The following is a 21939-nucleotide window of genomic DNA, read 5'->3' on the forward strand; positions in this document are numbered from 1 at the left end:
AGGGGCTCTGATGTAGCGTGAGCAATTTTGGGTCAATTGGACAATGTTACAACAACTTAATTTTCACACTGATCAGTAGGTGGCGCTATGACCCTGAGGAAATATTGACACAGAGATGTTCAGGCTTGGACTCTGATCATGAGACAGAAGTTTACTGTTAATAGGACAATGCACAGTGGAGTTAAGTCAACATCGTCTCCTTTGGCGAAGGATGAACCTTCGCCGCACCTCAATGTTTACACGGTTTGAGGAATTGTCCCAATTCTGAGAGAGAGAGAGAGACGTCACCTTTGCAAGACATAAAGATGCCTTCTATCTATTACCACTGTCACGCAGGAGTGGAGTTGTTTGTTTACAGCTCTAGTTTTTTTATTATTATTGCTGTTATTGTTATTTACATTTAGCAAATGTTCCCCCAGATGTTGTCTCTATGAGAGCTTTAAGATCCATTAGGGGACTTTGGCCTATTTGCTGGTTTCCTTCTTTGATGGTATAATTTTAAGAAAACTGTATTTATTCATTTTATTTAATAATTGTTTATTTACAGCCTGCTTTCTCAAGTCTTAGCACAGGTCATGTAATCAAAAAATATATCCCTGGTAAAATCCTGTCTGAGTATTACAATCCATAGTTCAGTGTTTGGACATTTAATAAACAATTTAATGTATTAATGTGTCACACTCACTGGTAAAATACTATGGCAGACCCCTGAAATGTTTTCAGTCTGAATTCTGACTTAAAACAGTAGTAACAATAATAATAACTTTATTTGTACATTATGATAATCTGTTGACCCCTGACCCTCTCTTTTTATAGCTGCAAATTCACCATTGCTTCAGTCAAATAATCTGGTGGATTAGAAAACTGACAGCCGGTCAGAAGGACATGACTAGAGTTGCCCTGTTAGGCTACTTTGTTGCTCAATATGTTCAAATATATTTTATCACAAACTAAAATATGATGTCAAGAATCTTTCTAACCTTATCTAACGACAGAACCACAGACGGCCTCACCACCAGCCAGGTTGAAATGTGAGAGAATTGTTCAATTAATATGGAAACAATATATTAAAATGTAACAATGTTGGATATATTTTCCCCCCAAAATGAACTTGAGTAACTGTAAAATATGGCAACATAACAGTTGAGTTTTTACAACACAGAGTTGAAATTTAACACAATACCTTCTGTTTTTTAGAACTGACTTATTTTCATCCTTCACAATTTGTCCCCATCCATTCTTCAAATTAATTAAATTGGATAGGCATCAATTGTTGTCATTCATCTAACACTTAGTTCAGAAAGAGGAATTTGCTCTTAAACGATATCGTACCATCTCTGGTTGCATCCACATATTATATCTAATCGTCTTGCAGATTTTAGATATCGTATTTGTTTCCTCATGAAATCTATATTATACGACAATTTACTACAGGCATGTAGAGTATACAAATATGTGGACGGTTTACCACATCACGTCAGATTTGAAATGCAATTTTATGTGATGCCACGAGTCAGTCTGATTGACTGTTTACATGTTTTGTGCGAGTCATCAGACAAACAGGCCAAGGGGGACACATATTTTGTTAGTTGACAAACTTTTGGAATCTCACCTTCAGCGTACAAAATTTGATGTTATCATAATTCAAGAAAAAACAAAAGCCCAAAATATATCACAGCCAGTCAATGTATTAATAATGATAAGATTTTATTATATTCATATGCTGTGTGTAAAATTAACAAAATGCACATATTTATTGTTAATTTCAATTTTATTTCAGTAAATGACAACGATATTTGCTATTTAATCTTCTTTATCTGATTTACAAGTGGGTTTACACAGATTCAAAAAGGGAGAGAAATTGGTGAAGAGTGTCTTCAACAAATCAACAATAGCTAAAAATGAAAAGAAGAGAGAGATCAGCAGACACTGTCAGATGCTGCAGCAAATAATTCCAAAATTTTACACACAAACAGTACATGGTTACGTACTCAGTATGGCAAGTTGTCAAGCATCTACAATCCTTAGGAATTGCTGCAGCTCCCCCAGGATTTCACAGATCTAAAATTTGTTTTGACAAAGTCAGACATTATAGTTGGTGGGATCAATGTAGAGTAAATTGGGCCTTAAGGTACAAGCATACTAGAGCATGCAAATACATGCTGCAGTTCTGAACGTGTCAATTCATTGATGAGAAGTCCATATATAAACTAATACACATGATATGGAGAGACAATTATGATGGAATCAAAAAGAAGCACTACTACGAAGTGAGAGGATATAGGATCTTTTGAAAAAATATGAAATATTTCCCACATACAAATGACTAGACTTTAGGTTGTTTACTTGCAGCCCAGCTGGGATGCTGGCAAAGTCATTAACTGAACGGTCATAAGTTCCCACAGTCAAAGCACGATGTGATGAAAAGGTGCTCCCCTCCGAAACATTTGTCTGTTTTTTTAGTGGGAATATGAGTATCTGTGTCATTCCTGCAGGGCCAAAGTTTTCTTGTCATTCAATTTGTTTGGACTTGGTCGGTGCCATCCTGTTTACAATGTGCCACACAGCCTTCCGAAAGAACACCAGAGTTATTCATTATTCAGATTTGGAAACTAGCTCACGTGTTTCACAGCTGTAACACAACTACAATGCTATGTAGCCTTTATACGCTCAGCTAGTAAATTCACTTTCAGTATGGAAAGATGTGATCAAGTGAGGGGTTGATGACTCAGTGTATACACCTATCACAGCTAGTAAGTCTACTATCAACAATAACGTGATGCAGGTTAAAGATAAATTGGTCAAGTATGAATTCATAAAGGAATGATGCCTGAGACTTGCCACATTTGCAAATCGAAGCTAAGTACAATGTTGCTGACACACATTTCTTAAAATGTAACGTCTCCAACCAGTTGCAGATAATAGTTCTGCTCCTAAGGGAAGGTGAGGAGGAAATGATGCAAAAAATGAATAATAATGAAATAAAAAAAATAAAGGGCTGAATTCTTTTAGCATTTCTTGATGTTTATTTTTATCCCTCGCCTCTGTGTGTCTTTGTGAGTGTGTGTAGTTGTATACTCATAATATAGTGAGACATCTATGGATGGGCTTCTCATCCTTCCAACCTGCCTAGTTTAAAGGACCAGGCCCTCATAAGCAGGACCCTCGGACTCAGGGGATTCCCTCTGCAGGCGAAGATGCTCCAGTGTGTTGTGGAAGTGTTTGTTGATCTGCTCCGTTTCCTCACTTGCCTCCAGATTGGGAAGATCTTCCCTTATCTTTTGGATCAGCTGATTTAATACCTGGACAGTCACCTGGATGGTTGGAGGATGGAGGACATTATATGTGTGAAGTGATGTTTACAGAACTTGTACAGACTGCATTAACATTATATAGAAGGAAATGTCTATGTGTTTTGAGGTTTAAAACAGTTGACATTTATTATTTTTGGTGTGGAAATTTGACATTTGTTGTGTCCTACCGCGTCGTTTTCTCTCTCATAGAAGCAGACGTATCTGTTGAGGATTTCGATGAAAAGCTGGACTTGCAGCGATGGGTCCATGCACTGGTTTGCAATCTTCAGGGCTTTCTTTAGACACTCCATCACCCGCTTACCATCACGTATCTAAAAGGTGCAACAGTACTAGTTAGCCAGAGCCTTGTCTATGACTTTACATAAAAATGGATAAAGTGTCTCAACTTTCTCCCATTATACAAAATGGAAGCCAAAACATGTCAGCTATGGGGCCGCCATCTTTCACTGTTGATGCCATTTGTAGCCACAGTCTGCACCGTGGTTATCATTGTGTTGAGCAGTGGGCTTAACACCGGGTTTACACCGGGCGCTGAAGCATCGCGTAAGCGCAGCGCCATGCCTTAAATAACAGCTGACTCCCATCCACTCCCATGTTAATCCTTTGTGCCGGTGGCAGCCAGCCCTGCGCCAAGGCTGCCGAGCGCAGTGCAGCGATCGTTTCGGCGTCGAGTCTATTTTTTCCGCTTGACGCGAGAGTATCGCTGCAGGAAACGCACTGAAAAATGATTTTAAACGATATTGATGACATATTTTATATGATATAAATGATCAAATATGCATCCCATAGTTTGTATTCCCCTTCTGTTGTCCTGCAGTTTTCAATTTTACCGATCACATTATTAAATGTCCCCCTCTGCCCCCACTACAAGCACACAAGCAGTCATAAAGATAAAAAGAGAGAGGGGGGGTGCGTGTCTACGTACTCTCCCCATAGGCTTGAGCGGAGAATACGTAATTTACCCTCGACACCCGACATTGAACGGAGCAAACAGCGGAGAAGTTCTTGAAGATGGATGACATTAAATTAATAATTGAAGTGGAAAAGTACAGTGAGCTGTTTGATCCTCGGCACATGTTGTATAAAGACAACATTAAATAGGACAAATGCTGGGACGCCGTTGCAGTTAATGACAAATATCAGCTGTATGTGTGATCACGGAGAGGAATCGCAGGATGACCGCCGCGGAGTTAAGGGTGTCCGGTGTGACCAGCCAAGCGCCGGCGCGCTAGGGATTAGCGCTTACGCGTCGCTTCAGCGCCCGGTGTAAACCCGGCGTAAGTTCCAGTTAATTAAATCACCAAACCAACTGAGTCAATCATGACATAAAGCACTGTTTTTATAGCAACAAATAACTGGTCAATATGAGCAAATCACATTTAGATCTGTTTTTGCATATATCTCAAACACACCTCTTCTCCGTTTTTTTCAGTGCTGCGACCTGACCAGAAGAGATGGGCGCAGATGCTGACGGCTCGGCACTGGTCAGGCTTCTTCAGGAGCTTGGAGGCAGCTAGCGCACACTGAGTCCTCAGTGGCTCGTGGTTTTCCTCACTGAAACAACGCATTCGCTCAAAGGTACCGATGATTAGTGTGATGGCTGCCAACTGGGCTTTGGAGTCACTTATCTCATCCTCATACAGGGAGAAGGCCTGGTGAGGAGGGGGAAGGATTGAGCAATAAGAGAAATAAGGGGAAAGGTGGGGTCAGTGAGGAAGGAGAGAGAGAGAGAAAGAAGAATACAAATAAGACAAAGGATGGTCAAAGGAGAGAGCTACAGAATAAGTATTTTAGATTAACAGAGAGACAAAACAAAAAATATATATAAATAACAGAAATGGCATGGTTGCCTCTGGAATGAATATAATTAGAAATAGCTTTTCAGCCTTGGGCTAATCAACCTCTTTTGAATAAAACTGCTCAGAGATGCATATCTACACAAACCCCCAAACATTTCACTCATCCCAACAACATCAAATCCTCTGCCTTATTGGTCAAAACCCCCCTCCTGTAATGTGACACTGCTGCAGCACGGAGCCAACACTTTGTATTTATGAATGCAGGCATCATTTCTGATATACAAAAATTAACAAAGTAGGTTTAAGGTCTATAAAACAATGGCATGAACAATGGAGCCAGTGGGAAAGTTATGTATTCAATATGTGCCTGACATCTGTGTATCTACTGTAAGAAATGTGGAACAGCAACTGTAGCTTTCACCCTAATCCACTGCACTTAAATATAATGCCAAAAGGAGACACTGTTTGTTGTTTTATATAGAAATGTATCATGAAATAAACCATTATGTGTATCAACTCATTTACAAAAGGGTCCTAACACATGGTTTAATCTTCGTTCACTTTCACACCTATACTTTGGCTGCTTTCACTGTGTGGACATGATGTAAGGCTGAACTCTCAACAGAGTCAAAGAACTGACAGTCTTTTACTACCTGGGACATGAACTCATATGCTACAGTCTCATGGTTCTCAAAGCCGATCTCGCCTGCAGCCAGCGCCCCCTGCAAGAAGAGTCGAAGAGGCAGCTCAGCAAGCTCAGCCTTGATAAGTGCACTGATGGTCTGGTGGGCGAAGGAAAAGATCTTCTGACACTTTTTTTCCCACTTGTCATCCTGAGGACAGGCACATTTGGGATAATTTAATAACAGTACAGTACAGTTATAACGATGCAAGGTGTAGTGAGCAGTGTCGTTTGCTCACCAGTGAGGAGGTTTCCTTGTATCTGAAGGCCAGCTGGTAGGCAGCGAACACCAGAGGAGGGAGTGTGTAGCGAATCCTTTGGTTTCCACCAGCCCCAAAGTGTTTTCGGGCTGTGTTCAGAATCTGACCGAAAAAATCTGAAAGTTACCTTCAATTAACAAAACAGACTTATTGTCTGCCAACCATGTTTGGGATTTGTAAATTAAAGAACTTTGACAAAGATGAAACATAGAGTTGCATGTAGAGTTTCAAAGTTATAAATACAGTTTCACACTTTTAGGGCAGCTACTGTTAGCATTCATTTTCATTCAGTAAATTAATTTATAAATTCCTCAATCAATTAATTCCTAACAGTTCAAAACTCTTAATTGACCAAGGAGGGAAAATACTTTCAAAAGAGGAAACACTATGGTATTACTTCCAAAATATTCAGCAGTAACATAAAGGCCAGCACAATAGAATGTGGGAAAATCTACTACATGAGATAAAAAGAAAAAAATGGAATGGTGAGGACTCACAAGGTACTGTTGATCTGGATCTTCAGAATGTAGAAGGTGGATGAAACGACCCACAAGGCTTTGCTCCTCAGCAAAGTCCTCAGGGTCAGGATCATCAGCTGGCTGGTCTGGCTGGTCCTGGATCAGCGTCGATGCCAAAGTCAAAATGGAATCCACCTAAAGATATCGGAGAGGGAGAGATGATTTAATTTTCAACATTTTTCCCACTGCTTTTGGCTTTGAAAGTGAATGACTCTGAGCTCATGTATCAGATGCCGGCATCAACCAGCTCAACTGAGTCAGAGTAGCAGGAGAGGACCAGAGTCAGGAGTTAACCCGAATAAACACATGGGAATGATGCCCTGTTCTCGCCAATTTATCTGATTCTATATCTAATCATAGTTCTCTACAGTTGGGTATATGTCTAGGCTCCTGTTAACCTTTTCCATCATGCATAAACCTGGCTTCAGGTCTTGCCAATGCAAGAATTTTGAGTAGTTGTGTAGAAAACAAACAGACAAAACCTAGAACTTGAGACCTGATAATAAAAACATAAATAAAATGCCAGAGGAATAGAAAATAGATAAATGACAGAATTACTATTTTAAAAAAGCCTTCATCTAAAAGTAAGTGAGGAGTGATTTAAAATAAGAACCAGAGTTTGAGTATAATGATCTGTCTTTATTTAAATTGTATTAGATTTAAATTGGCATTTGAGTGATGATTCGAGGGTGTAGTTTTGTTGCTGTTGAAATATATTTCATAATGTAATTAGGTTTCTCTATTATTCAGCCTCTCTAACAGTTCCAACATAAACAGAATATTATAACCTTCATGAATGTAGGATTCATTTCAAGACCAGTCTGTAAGACTGTATTACTCTTAGTGTTGCACGGTGTACCGGTACTAGAAAGGTACCGCGGTACCCTTACGTTAAAAACAATACGGTTTAGCATATTTTTAGTACCGGTACTTTATTAAAATAGCAGGCAAAGAGAGCGCACTCTCTGCTCCGCTCCCTGTCCCGCTGCCTGCATGCATTGACTGCGAGGGGCGGGGCTACCCAGCTCTCACACATGCAACAGGCAGTCCTCACTCACAGCGAGGAGGGGAGACATGGCCGAGCTGACTGTCCTCGGCTTGTTGGCAGTGATTCTCTCTCAAACTGTGTGGCGCAACGGGCGGAGACATAACAGGTGGAGCGCGCCACCGGGAGAGGGGGGGGATGTGACGCGGGACTGTAACGTCCGCATGTCTTTCACGGCGGAACACGAAAACAAGTCGTTGTTTCTCCGGAGCGGGGGGGGGGGTTTGCATTGCATCCCGCGGCTCTTCGGCCCCTCTGCAGTGCTCCCAGTGCAGTGTTCATATGTTGAACGGGAACGTCACGTTCATTTGTCAAATCAGCATCGTATCAGGCCAGCATGAAAAAACCAGGAGCGGGCCTGAGCGGGCCTGTGTGTGTGTGTGTGTGTGTGTCAAAACACACACACACACACGCCCCAGGGGCCCCGCCCCCACTCGCTCGCTCAGGTGGCATGTTTTTACTTTTTTTTCACCTCAAACACACATCTGTAAAATTATGTAACTCTTGTGGAAATAACTATGAAGTCATATAGTCAGATACGGACAATAGGCCTGCATCGCCGTGTATAATCAATGCTATGATGTCACCATGTAGTTTTCATTTATATCTTGCTGTAGGCTAATACTAATATGAATACCATTTGTTAAGTGTTCAAAAAGCTGGGCAGGAACAAGCTGGTAAAAAAGGGAACCTTACAGATGTTTTATTTATTACTATGATAAATAAATATACCAGTATCGTATCGTATTTGTGGTATCGTACCGTATTTGTGGTATTGTATCGTATTGGTGGTATCGTATCGAAAGTATCGAGTATCGTGATATTTTGGCAGGTATAGTATCGAAGTCATAATTTTGGTATTGTGACAACACTAATTACTCTTAGCTGAGTGTACCTAATAAACTACAAACTAGTGGAGTGACATCCTTGTGCTGTAGTGTTAGCTTGGAATCTGACCTGTTCCTGGGCCACAATGGTGGTGTTGTATTCCAGCGTGTTGCTCAGCACGTAGCAGCTCATGGTCTTGCGTGACTCGTAGTCAAAGTACTCGAAGAGAGGTGGAAAGTGCTTGAGCTGCAACACGGTCAGGATGTTGTTGTAGGTGTCCACTGGGATCTTCAACAGTCTGGTGAGCTCCTTTGACACTGCACTGCTGGTCGCTATGCTGCAAGTGGGATAAAGAGTATGCACGGTAGTATCCAGCTTCCTGATCATTTTCCACTCTCACGCCCACTGAAATAACTTCCAGTTTTTTATATGTTATTTCACTAAAGACTGCATTTGCATCTACTTGAGAAGTTTATGTTTTAATAATACTGCTCTCGTACCCTGCTATTTGACAAATATTAGGCCTTGCAGCTTAGAAGAATGACTGTATAACATTAATAAATGGAAAAATCTTGAACCCACCAATAAGACCTTGTAATATGGTGGTACCCCATGACGATTAAGAACAGCCCAAATACGTAGCATTTCTTAAACCCCTGTGTTTCAAGTGTATGGAGACTTACTGTTCCAAGTTGAGCTTGTTGAATATCTCCACAGTGCTCTCCAGGACCTTATCTACATAGTCAACACGGTCAGGGTAACATTTCATGGCCAAATTGATAAGGGACACTTGGAGAGAGACCACATCCTCTGATGGCATGTCCTGGCGAGACTGAAGGAGGTAGAACATACAATACAAGCATCAGCGTTGTCAGTCCAGCATTTGTTTGAAACTTTAACTTGAAGTCAGTAGAGCTTGAGAGGGAAAGTGTAGTCAGAACATTCTGCTGGTTTATCATACTGCAGGGAGCTGACATGACTGAAGGTTCAAAACCCATGTAGATCAGTAATGGGACAATTAGATTGACCCACTTCCTGTCGCTCTGTGAGCTTTGCTCAGGCAAAAAATTAAATCATGCCCAGCGTTCTAATACAGATAAACTGGTAGCTTCTTAGACGAGGAAAATTAAACATTAGTTTTGCGCTTTGTCTAAATTCTACCGAATGACTAAAGAAAGTGCATTGCAAACAGATGAGCCTGCATCAGCAAAACAATGACAGTGGACATGACAGAGTCAGTTTCCCGAAACCCACGCTTATGTAAAAAAGCCTGTTCTTTTTTCCTTTATAAAGTGCAGTTATTAGGCCCTCCACTGCTTGTCCTTGAGTTGAGTGAAGGGACTGCAATAAATTGTTATTACTGGGACTGTTACAGAAAGTTGATTCAGGTAAAGTGGAGTAGACGGAGAAAAAACACATGTGGCTATTAATCATGTTAAATAAAAATCACCTTTTCTGAAATAAATCCTGCCTGAATGTGACTTAAACCAGCATTTTTATATTCTTACATACTAATTATATTTTCTTACACATCAGGTTAAACTAATATAACCTACCTGAATGACAGTGGCCACTTGTTGAGAGAAGATGTCAAACAGTTTGATCTCAGCTGGAATGCCGGGGCCGTCTTCTCGATGAGCAAACAGAGCGAGTCTGGAAAAAAAAAAAAAAAAGATTAGAGCTGAGTTGATTTCTGCTGTTAAGGTCACAAACAGGGAGCAAATAGGTCATCTCGTTTATTCTTCTTTATAGAGTAATAATAAATCCACTTTTTTCTTTAGTAAAACAACATGTACAGTCACCTTATTTTACCATCTGGTGATTCAGGACACTATAATAAAACATAATCTACAGGAAAGGTTATTTCTCTTTTACAGGAAAATACATTAAAACTTTTATATACATATAATGTTTGAGACATAATGGAAAGGGTCTGTAGCTAGATTAAACTGGAATATTAAACAATATTTTACACTGTGTGTTTCTCTCCATTAGTGTCTTTTGCTCAGCTATTATATTGGATATTATATTGAATGTATTTTTCAGTCACTACAAGGACACAAACAATCCATATCAGTTAATGCAGAATTAGTTCATTTTGCTTAAACAAAAGCTGCAAATGCAAATATTGACAACAAAAAGGTATTTTGAGAGTTTCTAATTCTTTTGACTTAGTTGGTTTACACTGAATCCGACTGTACCTGTCAATGAGGGCGATGATGATGTTCTTGACGTTGACGTGTTGATGAAGCTCAGCACAGGAGCGCAGGAAAGGGTTCAGGGTCTGAAGGTGGAACTCATCGGGAAAAACCTGACAAGACAAGAGTTTTTTAGACCTGAACTTTGGAGCTGAGCTTTTATATTATCTATGAAACTAAAATTAAGGTTGGAGTTTCAAACAAGAAACTGACAATGTTATAATTCTAGTTGTATTTAGTATTCAAGGGCTAGTTGAATATCATTTTGTATAGGGATGCACCGATCCGCTTTTTTCACCTCCGATACCGATACCGATATCTGAGGTTTAGTATCGGCCGATACCGATACCGATCCGATACCGATACTAATTAAACAGTCGGATTCCCCTGGTCCGCACCAGTTCTAAGTCACCCGCGGGCGAGTTCACCAACTTTGCAGCTCCGCCGGTTCTGTTCAAACTGAGCAGGGCGGGAGATCCGGACCGGGACCCGTCCGGCACCGGGCCGGCGGAGGGACCGGGACCCGGACCGGGAGCGGTAGCCGGACCGGGAGCCGGAGCGGGAGCGGGAGCCGGACCAGGGTTCACAGCCGCCCCGGAAGCTAGCGGCGGGCGGAGTGGGCAAAGTTCCGGCTCCCGGTCCGGGTCCCGGTCCCGGGGCAGCAGCACCAGCAGCCGGCAGCCCGGCTCCGGGGAGCCCCGCGGCCCCGGTGGAGGCGGCTCGGCTCGCACCGGGGCCGCGGGGAGAGGCGCCGGACACTGTCGGCTCCGCACGGCGTGTTGCTTGCGTATGACGTCACTCACAGCGTACAGCATAGAATTACACTGAATAGATCAGCCGATATGGATCGGCCCATTGTCACCGATACCCGATCTAGAAATTTCTTCAATATCGGTACCGATACCGATACAAATATCGGATCGGTGCATCCCTAATTTTGTAGCCGATAATTTGTCTTTAAATTAACATAACATTTGCACTGACATGAAATCAGACACTTGCATAAACTTTCCAACTACAGGGACTACAGTTCAGACAGGATGAAAATAAATTGATCCATTAATATGAGACGTCTGTCCCTGTGGTTGTATCGAGTCCAATCCAGATACAATAACTACCAAATGCCTATCAAATGTGTTGTATCCACTGGGATAATTTCTACAATTTCTACAAGAAACATGAGGCCAGTGTTTGAAGAAGTCAGCAGGCTGCTGGGATCACTCACGTTCATGTGATAGTGAGTGTAACAACTGTATTGAATGTAGATTGGTCAAGTCCACATCATGGCCAGAAACAGATCAGTTCAATAAGGTCAATGGTGGCATCATCACAGAGGGTTAGTACCTGAATGATGCACTCCATTAGATACTCCTGAGCCAACGGGTCTCTGCAGTTCACAACCTGCTCCAGCACTCCAGCAAGAACAATCTGTGCAGAGGGAAAACAGAGAGATATCAATTTACCCACATAGTTTTGTAATTGTACATTATGTAACAAGATACAAGTAACAATAAATAAGCCTGGCTTATTCATGAAACTAAGTGCTAATATACAATTCACACGTAACTTCCCTATCAAATCACATACAAAAGTGCAGTAGATTTTCCCTTTCAGTCACAAAAACAATATTTCAGAGTGGAGTGGCTGTAGAACAAACTGTCAATGTATTTTGGTAAACTGATGAAGAACTCATCTAGGAACACAAAATGAACCTATTTAACCTACCAATGTAGTAATTCTGAAGCAGGATCTATGCAATACACAGCTGTGAAGCAGCTTGTTGTGTCAGTCTACAAACTTAACACTAACTCAGGCTGCTGTGATGCAGAGCTCGTCTCAGAGCTGGGACTTCCACAATTTGATTTGGATCCCCTGTGCAGCAGTTCACATTTTGGTCATTTTCACCATCCAGACTCAAACTGAAAGCTCCTGTTTTAGTTAAGTGTTACAGCAAACACATACCTGTTTGTACTTGTCCACATTGACACCCTCCAGCTGGCTAAGGCGAACTAGGTTGGTGCCAACCAGAATCCTAAGTTCTTGTCGTTCCTTTTCCCTCTTTTCTCTGTCTCGGCTGTGACCCTGATGCTGCATTCGGACCCACAACTTGTTCATTTCCGCAAAGTTTAGCAGGACAAAGTCAATAGAGTCATTGATATCACCAGTCATCTCCTCTGATCCCCTGTGGAGTAAAGACAGTTTATTACAAGGAAGCTTGTAAAATGAAAAGCATCATTTGAGTGCTTAACTATTATGTGCATGTACACTATATTTGTCTCACAACAGTTTCATAATGATATTTTTACCACATTACAGATCTCTAATGTAGTGTTTTTACTCTGATGCTTCACCGTAGACCTGTGTGCAGGTCAGGTCTATATCTCCTTGGTACTGCTCCCTCTCCGACTCCTACTCTCCCCCACAGAGAGGTGATATTTCACATCACACGCACTAGTATCCCCTGTCAGGGATCGGTGCAACCATGTCCCTGGTGCCCAATTCTTATCCCTGCAGGTGGAGGGCCTACAGGGTGGGGACCCTGTGAAAGTTGATCTGTGCCTGCCTGGACCTGTCCACTTGACACTTGGCAGTAAATTCCCCTCCCAGGTCTGACATTACGAGGGGAGCACAGTTTCCATGTATAAACTGGACAAAATGAAACATTCACAAAAATCACCATTCTTTAGGATTGTTTGTTCTCAAATCTAATGACACCTTTTCTCGTTTATTAGAATCATAAGAGTTTTTTTTATATGCGTTATTCAGACTGTGAAAACAGGAGACACAGAGTTCAAGAGGTGTCCTGGTAGCTCAAAAATCTTCTAGTTTGAGACCTTTGTTTTGTTGAGTGTTATTTTCCTGTTAGTAAGTTATCTTTATTATTCCATTTTTCTGATAACAACTGTAAAATTGATGAATGCATGAATGTCAAGCAATGAGCTTCGAACCTGTAATTATCTCCAGCTTTAATTAACATGATGGATTTGTTTAAACTGAGCTTCAACAAAAATGTCAAATCTGACAATTTGATTTAAGGGGGAATTAGTGGGGGGGAGTTTCCAACATACAGGACATTCTTGCTGTGAGGAAAAAATGCTGACTACTCTTACACCACCAACCATGTGCAGCATTCAGGATGTTAGAAAAGAGATGGCATGAGAGTAAAGCATCTTGCTTCTCTTCTCATCTGTGGTATTAATGCCTTTCTTCATCATTTATCTGTGATGTGAAAACATCAGATTACATCACAGTCAGAGGAATTTCAAGTATGTGTCCTGCTCATACAGTTCAGTTATAAAATCGTGCACAGCGTCCGTCCTGCCACTGCTGATAGCGCAGGTGAAGCATGTGTCAAAGACACAGTCTGATACAGGAGTTTAATGTGGTGCTGAATTGAAAAAACTAAATGGAAGAAATTGACAGTAATAATGGTCAGCTCTGTAGTGTATATTTGCACATAGAGTGGGCTAAATAGATATATTGTATGTGGTCAATTGGATTCCCCAAGACGCATGTTAATCAGGCGTAAACAGGGCCAAAGACCCTTTTCCAGATACTTCTCCAAACGTTCACTGATTAGTGATCGGCCCACAAAGTCCTGATTGAAACAACCTTAACTTAAATGCAAACCAAAAGTAACCAAAGGGGTGGTCAGACCAGGACAACATACTCTGAGAAGCGATGGGAGATACAAAGAAAAAAGGCTTGACTGGCTTACTCTGGCTGCTCTCCATCATCCGGCAAGATATTGCGGGTGCACTGCAACAGGTAGTTTCTGAGGAAAAGACCTCTGAGGGGGTGCTGAACACCACGACACATCTCGACCAGGTCCTTCAAGATGTCCTTACGAGACTGGGGGAAGGAGCGAACGTACACCACACCCACCGTGATTAACAGGTACCTGGGGAGAGAAGGGCAAAGCAAAGAGTCTTGATCTGATAAAATGTTAATTTTTCCGTAGTATGAACCTGGATCCTACACCAGTATGAGGCAAGTGAAGACATGGAGGTATACACTCGTGCTCTGCACCGATGTTTTCAGCATCAGGTCAGAGTTTCAATTTCCCAGATTTTTTCTCCCACATGATGAAATTTCCCCATCTGCCCATCCACTACAAGCAGACAGACAGAGAGAGAAAGAGAGGGGTGGTGGGGGGGCTGTGAAGACCATCATCATTCACCCCTGAACACCTACATTGAACCGAGCCTACAACAACCAGCGGAGAAAGCAGAATCACAGGCTGACGAACGCGGAGAAATGAGCGTCCGGTGTGAACAGCCAGGCGGCTGTGCGGTGCTTCAGCGTCAGGTGTGAACTTCGCGCTAGTTTTACTAATATTCATTAATTATCTGATTGGGATAGCTTATTTATAATGACATATTAAAAATGACATTTACTTTATTTGGACTAGTTTGTCTATTTGCTTGTTTAGGATATTTGGCTTAAGTTAAGTAGTATTTCATTAATTGTTGTTTTGGTTTGAAACACCAAGTGGTAGAAAGTGGATTCCTTTCCTCTAAACCACATCATGCCTCAGTGAGATTAATCTTTATTCCTGACTGGGTGATGCTGTTTTATTTCTGAATCTACCTATTAACTTTCCTTTTTTTGACTGATCATTTACATTATTTAATTTCTACTCAATTAGTTCTGTACTACTGTGTTGAGACAGCATTACTGTGGCCCCTTCTGACAAAGCACATGCATCCAAATACAGTACAATATAATATATTATATATTACCAAAAATAATTACATTACTAGTTCAAATATATAAAATTGCATTATAAATGAATACATACAGATCAAAATGAACAGAGGTAGTGTGGTCAATAATAATTTTATTAGCATATTGACCATTATGAAATCATCCCTCCCAACAACCAAGAAAATTTAATATTATAATTTATTTACTACATTTTAAATAATAATATTAAAATATAATATTACAATTAATGTTAATTATTTAGGATAATCCAAGGTTTCCTTTGCTGACTAGTAGATCATGTTTGCTTGGTGACAAAAGAGACACATTTCATAAGTCACCATTCTGAACTGTTAACGGTTAACTATAAGTTGTTTTTTCTGCTTTAAATATTTGTATTTCAATTTGTCTGACTTTAATTTGTTCATCATGTAATGGCCTTCAATAGTCAAAGAGTAAGGCAAGCTTTATGTGAACATTGCTAGTGTGTCAATAGAAGCTGATAGTGACAGTAGCCCCATTCAGGTAAATAATCACAGGTCACGAAAGTACATAAAAATAAAAACTCAATGCTAAACCCTGATATTCATTGTTTCACATCAGTGTTTGAGTAGAGGCTCAGAGAGTCACAGTCAGAACACAGACTGCAAGGCCTGTATATATTTAAATATCTGTAGCTACTTTCTGATTGATGGTAGGTCAGTTCAGGTGATACTCACAGTCTGGGGATGATGTTCCCTGCATACTGGACCAACTCATACAGATCTGCTACCTTGCGTCCCTTAGCAAACTCATCAGTCAAATAAACCTCCAGGTAGTGGAGTTCGTCAGAGATGGCCATATCTGAAAAGACTGTTAGGGACCAGGAACAATTCATTTTAACAGGCAATACTGCACTAATATGCTGCTCACACTACTCTTACTGCATTGACACAGTGCAAGAGTGATTCCCTGTATGTTGCATTCACCCATAAACCTAAAAAGTATCTTTGAGTTTTGGCTACTTCGGGTGTGTTAGTGTTGTGCTGAGCACGTAATTTACATACAGACATAATTTACAGACGTTCCGACCTCAATATGGTCCGAAACATGAGAAAGAGGTTCATTTCTAATTGTAAACTCCCATTTCTCACAATTGAGAATCTAGTGGTTGTTCCTGCAGGGCTCAGTCTAAAAAATATGAGCAGATGTTGGGGACATATCTTTAGTTGTGTACAATAGCGTCATCAGCTGTTTCTGCCTTTTAATCACAAGATACCCTCTTCTAAGGCCGGCCCACCAGAGGCTGATCAGACCTGCAGGGTTTCCCCCAGTGCTGTATAGGCCTGGCGGGCCGCCAGGCTTCCCCCCCCACCCCCCCCCGTCACTCGCGCACATCAACAACACTTCACTTCCTCATTGAGCCCCGATCACAGACATGGCCCCGATCACAGATATGAACACTAGATATCTCGGCCGCGTTGCCGGCCAACGGAGACGCACGTCACCACATGGCGGCCATCTTGTTGCGGGAGGCTCTCTCACCCATAACATTGTGTTGGTAGTGGTAAATAACCATAACTTGCTCAATTTTCAACCGATTTTGAAACGGTCTGGTTTGTTATAAACGTCAGAGATGTAGATATGACACTGTGTACTTATGAATAATTGTGTTATTTTCTAAAAAAAATTAATAATTTATGCAGTGTCATAACTACATCTCTGACGTTTATAACAAACCAGACCGTTTCAAAATCGGTTGAAAATTGAGCAAGTTATGGTTATTTACAACTACCAACACAATGTTATGGGTGAGAGAGCCTCCCGCAACAAGATGGCCGCCATGTGGTGACGTCCGGCTCCGTCGAGCGAGATATCTAGTCTTTATATATATCTATGGCCCCGATCCCCAAGCAACCATCCTATTGGTCCAAACAGTCACATGTCCCACCCAGACCCATTCACTGACTCTCGGACATCAGAACGCTCCTTCAACACAGTGTTTTACTGAACATGCGTCACCTTCACTGACCCTCAGACATCAGAACGCTCCTTCAACACAGTGTTTTACTGAACATAAGTCAAAACCAAACATAAACATAAACCTAGTCCGTTACACGATTAGGCTGCAGCTATTTGGTTTTATTTATTTAAAAATAGGGTACTTCTTATTTCATACATTTTCCACAAATATGAGGAGGACTCAAATAGCCCTACAAAGTTCTGTGTTTAATTTATTTCAAAGTAGGCCGACACTTGCCTGTGTATTTTGTTTGTTTGTTATTTTGTTGCTTGTCTGTTTGAGTAGCTGGCTGAAAGCAAAGAAGTAGTAGGCTTACCTTTTATTGGTAACCAAACTGTTACGGTTCATTGTTTCTGAAATAAGAGGCCTGACTGCTATGTTAATGCAGCACAAAAAAAAATGTAAACAAAGGCTCAAAACTGTAGGTTTAAACTAGCAACTCCAACGTGATAAAAATAAATAAAAAAGAGGGCTTATAAGTTAAGTCAGCAGTGCAACTCAAAAAGATATCAAAGTATCTATTTAACCCCTTTTCAAAATAAAAAAGTTAGGTGTGCATATTAAACAAAGTGCAACATGTTTAGAGTATAAGAAACAATGGTGTCCAGCTCAAAATCAGACTCAACCCCCCCCCCCCGCGGGTGCCTTCTAGCAGCCCTACCACCAGGCTTAGCAAGTTTTCTGGGGGAAACCCTGGACCTGGGTGTATGTCCCTCATATCTTGTTAGAGAAGATTCCACATTAATAATGCTGTGAAAAAAACAACTTTCTAAAGTGAACAAAAAAAACATCATTACAAAGTGTAGTATCTGTCTTCATCCACAACTGCAAAGGATACAGAGCTCATAGTAGCTCTTTGGAGAGAGCATTGAGGTCCTCAGCTCCCCCAGCATGTTAGAGGCATGCTTCAGAGCATCCATCAGCTTGTTCTTGTCCTGCAAACAAAGAGTCAAGCTATGAACAAATAGATATATAGCATAATATCAAGTGTATGACAAGTATTAACTGTAACCTCTCTTTCTCCCTTGGTATGAATATCATTAGAAATTGTGGACAGTGTCCATTTAACAAGTGAATCTTATTTTAGCTACCCACCCAGGAATATCTTAGTTAGGTCATCCACAGTAGTCTCAATACGCTTTGAAATAGATATCCAACAGAATGAACAAACGTCATCTCTAAAATGTATCTTAGCGATCAGACAATATTACTTTTGTTTAAAATTAGGAATTGGAAATGCATTGATCTAGAACTTAGCTCACAAAAATTGACAGAACCCTAACCCCATCCTTAACCTAACTCCTCAGCAGACTGAATGACTCAAATATAGACTTGCAGGGTGACGACAATATGACAATATGACACATATGACGAGGAAATCAATTCTCCTGAAGACATCGAATACATGAAATGGAAAATGGCAGTGGTTTCCCCTCAGCAAAAGGGGTTCCAAAGGTTGATCAGCTCATCACAAATTATCACCACCATGACAATGATTGTAACAGACTGAAGTCGCCCCTACCAGACATCGCTTCATCTGGAAAGACTGGACCTTGACAGCCTGCACAGCTTCATCCAGAAGCTTCTCCTGCTCATCCTGGGGAGACTGCGTGGTCGGCTGGAAGAGAGAAACACAACTTCTTTAAATCTTAGATGTTCTACATATTAAAATATATTTTGTTCTGTGACATTGATCAGGAAAACAGCACTTCATCATAATGTTATTTCTTCATAAGCATTATGACTGGAAAAGAAAAATATTATGAACAAAAAGGTGAGAGGACTTCATCGATATCACAGTTCTCATTCTGGAGACATTATAATAAGATCCACACAAACTTCAAAGTTTGAAGTGTAACTTCAACCTTTTGGCTGAAGTTTTTCTTCCTGGAAATAAAAAAAAAGCCTTTATAATTCACTGCAAGGAGGCAGGGAGGCGGGGCTAAGACACTGCTGTGACAGGCCCATATATCCTCAGCTCTTGCTCTCACACAACCTGACATGCAATATACCATAGCTTGCTAAAGCTAAGTTATCTAGGTTGTCTAAGACTCCAGTAGCAGACTAAACACTTTTGTGACAGAAGGGGTATGAGGTAAAGGCTTTTCGCATTCCAGAGTTTCCTGATGGCCAAGATCACAGTCGTTGAGAAACAGCCGGGGCTAAACCATGTCTCAGGGGCGTGGTGGTCCTGAGCCAGCGGTTCAAACGGTGTGTGAGAGAGAGACAGTCATTGGCAGGAGAGGATGGGGAAGTCTTCAAAGGGAAGACGATGTGGTGGTTTAAAGGTTTAGTGTCAACATAGATGTGAAAATTTGTGCAGTTCTCCATGTTCCCACTCACGAACAGTCTCTGGCGTCAGGGGGCCACCCACCAGCGTGGGTGTCAACTTTTTAAAATATAGATAAGTAAATATCATGAATTAGAGACGTCCCAAATGGTTGAATCAATGTAAAGTCCAATTATTGCTTCTGTGTCAAAGCTACGCAACGTAGCCTACGCACGGGGCCGAGCATTCATTGTCCGCTGTTAACCTCCTCTGGAGCTGTGGTGGTGCGTGTATCACAGCAGATATTCAGGCTAAAAACATGGTGTAAATGACGTCCTGTCGAGTTGAATATGAATATCGGGGGTTAAGGACACTTGGATGACATCACAGGAGCAGTATGGAGGCCTTTTATGTTATTTACTGTTGTTTTTTACGTTTGAAGAAGTGGTCACCATTTACTTCAATTGTATTGGATTCGGCAGCACTTTTGGAGTTACCCCTGAAACTCCAAAAGGGTTCTGTTGACTCAAACACTCCACCCAACCCTGCATCGGCATACTGGTGAGTAGATAATGAGTTAATCTAAATTTTTGAGTTAACTATCCCTTTAATGTGATATTAATATAGGCATTTATGTTTTTAATAGTCATCAAAATTAGCTACAGCTCAAAAAGCACATTCAAGTGCAGTATCTCTAATGACTTTTTAATGACATACACCAGTTTGCTGAGGCTTTATATGGTGTAGCCTACTACCAGTGTAAGTGGACATGTCCTGTATTACAACATAAATAAAACCCAGACTGCACCAAACTAACCCCGAGCTCAGCTTGTCCATTAACTTCCACATGACAACGGGACACATTTAGAAACTAACCACAGTGTTTGAGTGTCGCTCGGGCGAGTCTGCGCTAAATACAGTCGTGCGTGTGTCGGTGCGTAAATATGTCTGAAATATAAAGGTGTTGTGCTCCCGCGGGCTGGCGGACCTGGCGCCGCTGTGAACCACCAGACACCGTTTCCACTTTGTTTTTGTTGAGTTCAGGCCACAACATATAGCGACTGTAACATATGACACAGCAAAGCGGAAGAACATGCTAAACAACAGCTAGCTGTCACCTGCTCCGTCCGGGATATCTCCGAGGCTATAAAATAGAAGCTCGTCTGACCCGATACGTTAAATGGAGATGACACAATGGCATTTTTCGTAATTATAACGTGGTTTAAATGAACATTAGCGAGAGACGACTAGCCGCGGCCAGTTGGTAGCTTGTTAGCCTGGCTAGCCGCTGTCTGACGTTAGGCCACAGCAGCGCTGACTTTCTTGTCCAATTTGAGTTCCGCCTCACACAGCGGAGTGTGGTTGTTCCACTCACCACACTGAACACGGACCTGACCCAGGAGCAAACACGACAACAGAAGGAAACAGTGTTAGGAAGGTGCTCACCATGATTATTAGCTGTGTATCAGATCAGTCGGAGAGGCTGGCCTGTCATGTGACCCACATTCACGGTGCCTTCACGGTCCGCTCTCAGCGAGCAGCACATCACAGACCAGGCGTGGCCTCAGCTCCACTGTGGCCAGGATGTATATAGCTGAGCATTTGTACACATGTTGACTGTTCTAGACCCAACGACACTTATGAAACTCAAAAGCCCAGGTGGGCACAGTTAATGCAAAAAAATATGTAACATAGACATATATATTTTTGGGGATTTCCTTATAAGCAACCTGACGCCAGCACGCCATTCTTAAGTCAGGAACTTCACCCTTTTTTATTTTTGAACAATTTTCAAATGTCCCAACAATATGACAATAAGATCAAGATACTGCATATTAGAAGAGGAACAGGTGCAGCTGTGTAAATAGATACATCGTCTGCATATTCCTGCCTGTTAGCACTGTTTGTTTACTCACCTCTGGAAAATCTGCAATAACTATATACACAGTATACACTTGTCACTTGGGTTTTCTTCTTATAATTCCTCTAATATTCATAGGATTGCACTTGTTTTTTAGTTTTTTGACATCTTTTACTTTATGTAAACTGACGTGATTTAAAGTTTCTTCTCTCGGTTGCATTTTATTGGGCTGTTGAGCTGACCTGTCTTTCTCGTCCAACACTTGTCGTTGTAACTGTGACAAATAATGAAATTGGGACAAGAAAAAAAACACGAAGCATGGTAAGCAGGAGACAAATAAACATGAAACCAAAATACTGTAAGGCAAGAAAGAAAGTTTATGAATCATAAAATAAGGTTATAATATTAAAGTTAAAATAAAAAGGACTAGGGCTTGTTTTCTAATCTATATTCTTCTCC

At 41.2% G+C, this 21939-nt stretch overlaps 1 protein-coding gene across 1 annotated transcript; it reads right to left on the reverse strand.

The window, feature by feature from the left end:
• Positions 1 to 1752: 1752 nt before the first annotated feature.
• vps35 (VPS35 retromer complex component) lies at positions 1753 to 21138 on the reverse strand. Its single transcript, XM_061067852.1, has 17 exons — positions 21066 to 21138; positions 18873 to 18968; positions 18189 to 18285; positions 16068 to 16191; positions 14363 to 14545; positions 12607 to 12826; positions 11989 to 12072; positions 10648 to 10757; positions 10003 to 10099; positions 9130 to 9278; positions 8576 to 8783; positions 6553 to 6708; positions 6035 to 6157; positions 5767 to 5946; positions 4727 to 4966; positions 3482 to 3625; positions 1753 to 3314 (listed from the first exon to the last, which is right to left on the reverse strand). Exons 1-17 carry the CDS (start codon positions 21066 to 21068, stop codon positions 3135 to 3137), a joined length of 2394 nt encoding a protein of 797 aa, XP_060923835.1. The 5' UTR covers positions 21069 to 21138; the 3' UTR covers positions 1753 to 3134.
• Positions 21139 to 21939: the final 801 nt, after the last annotated feature.

The sequence above is a fragment of the Limanda limanda genome, chromosome 3 (assembly GCF_963576545.1).
Source record: "Limanda limanda chromosome 3, fLimLim1.1, whole genome shotgun sequence".
In the NCBI taxonomy this organism is placed as follows: Eukaryota; Metazoa; Chordata; class Actinopteri; order Pleuronectiformes; family Pleuronectidae; genus Limanda; species Limanda limanda.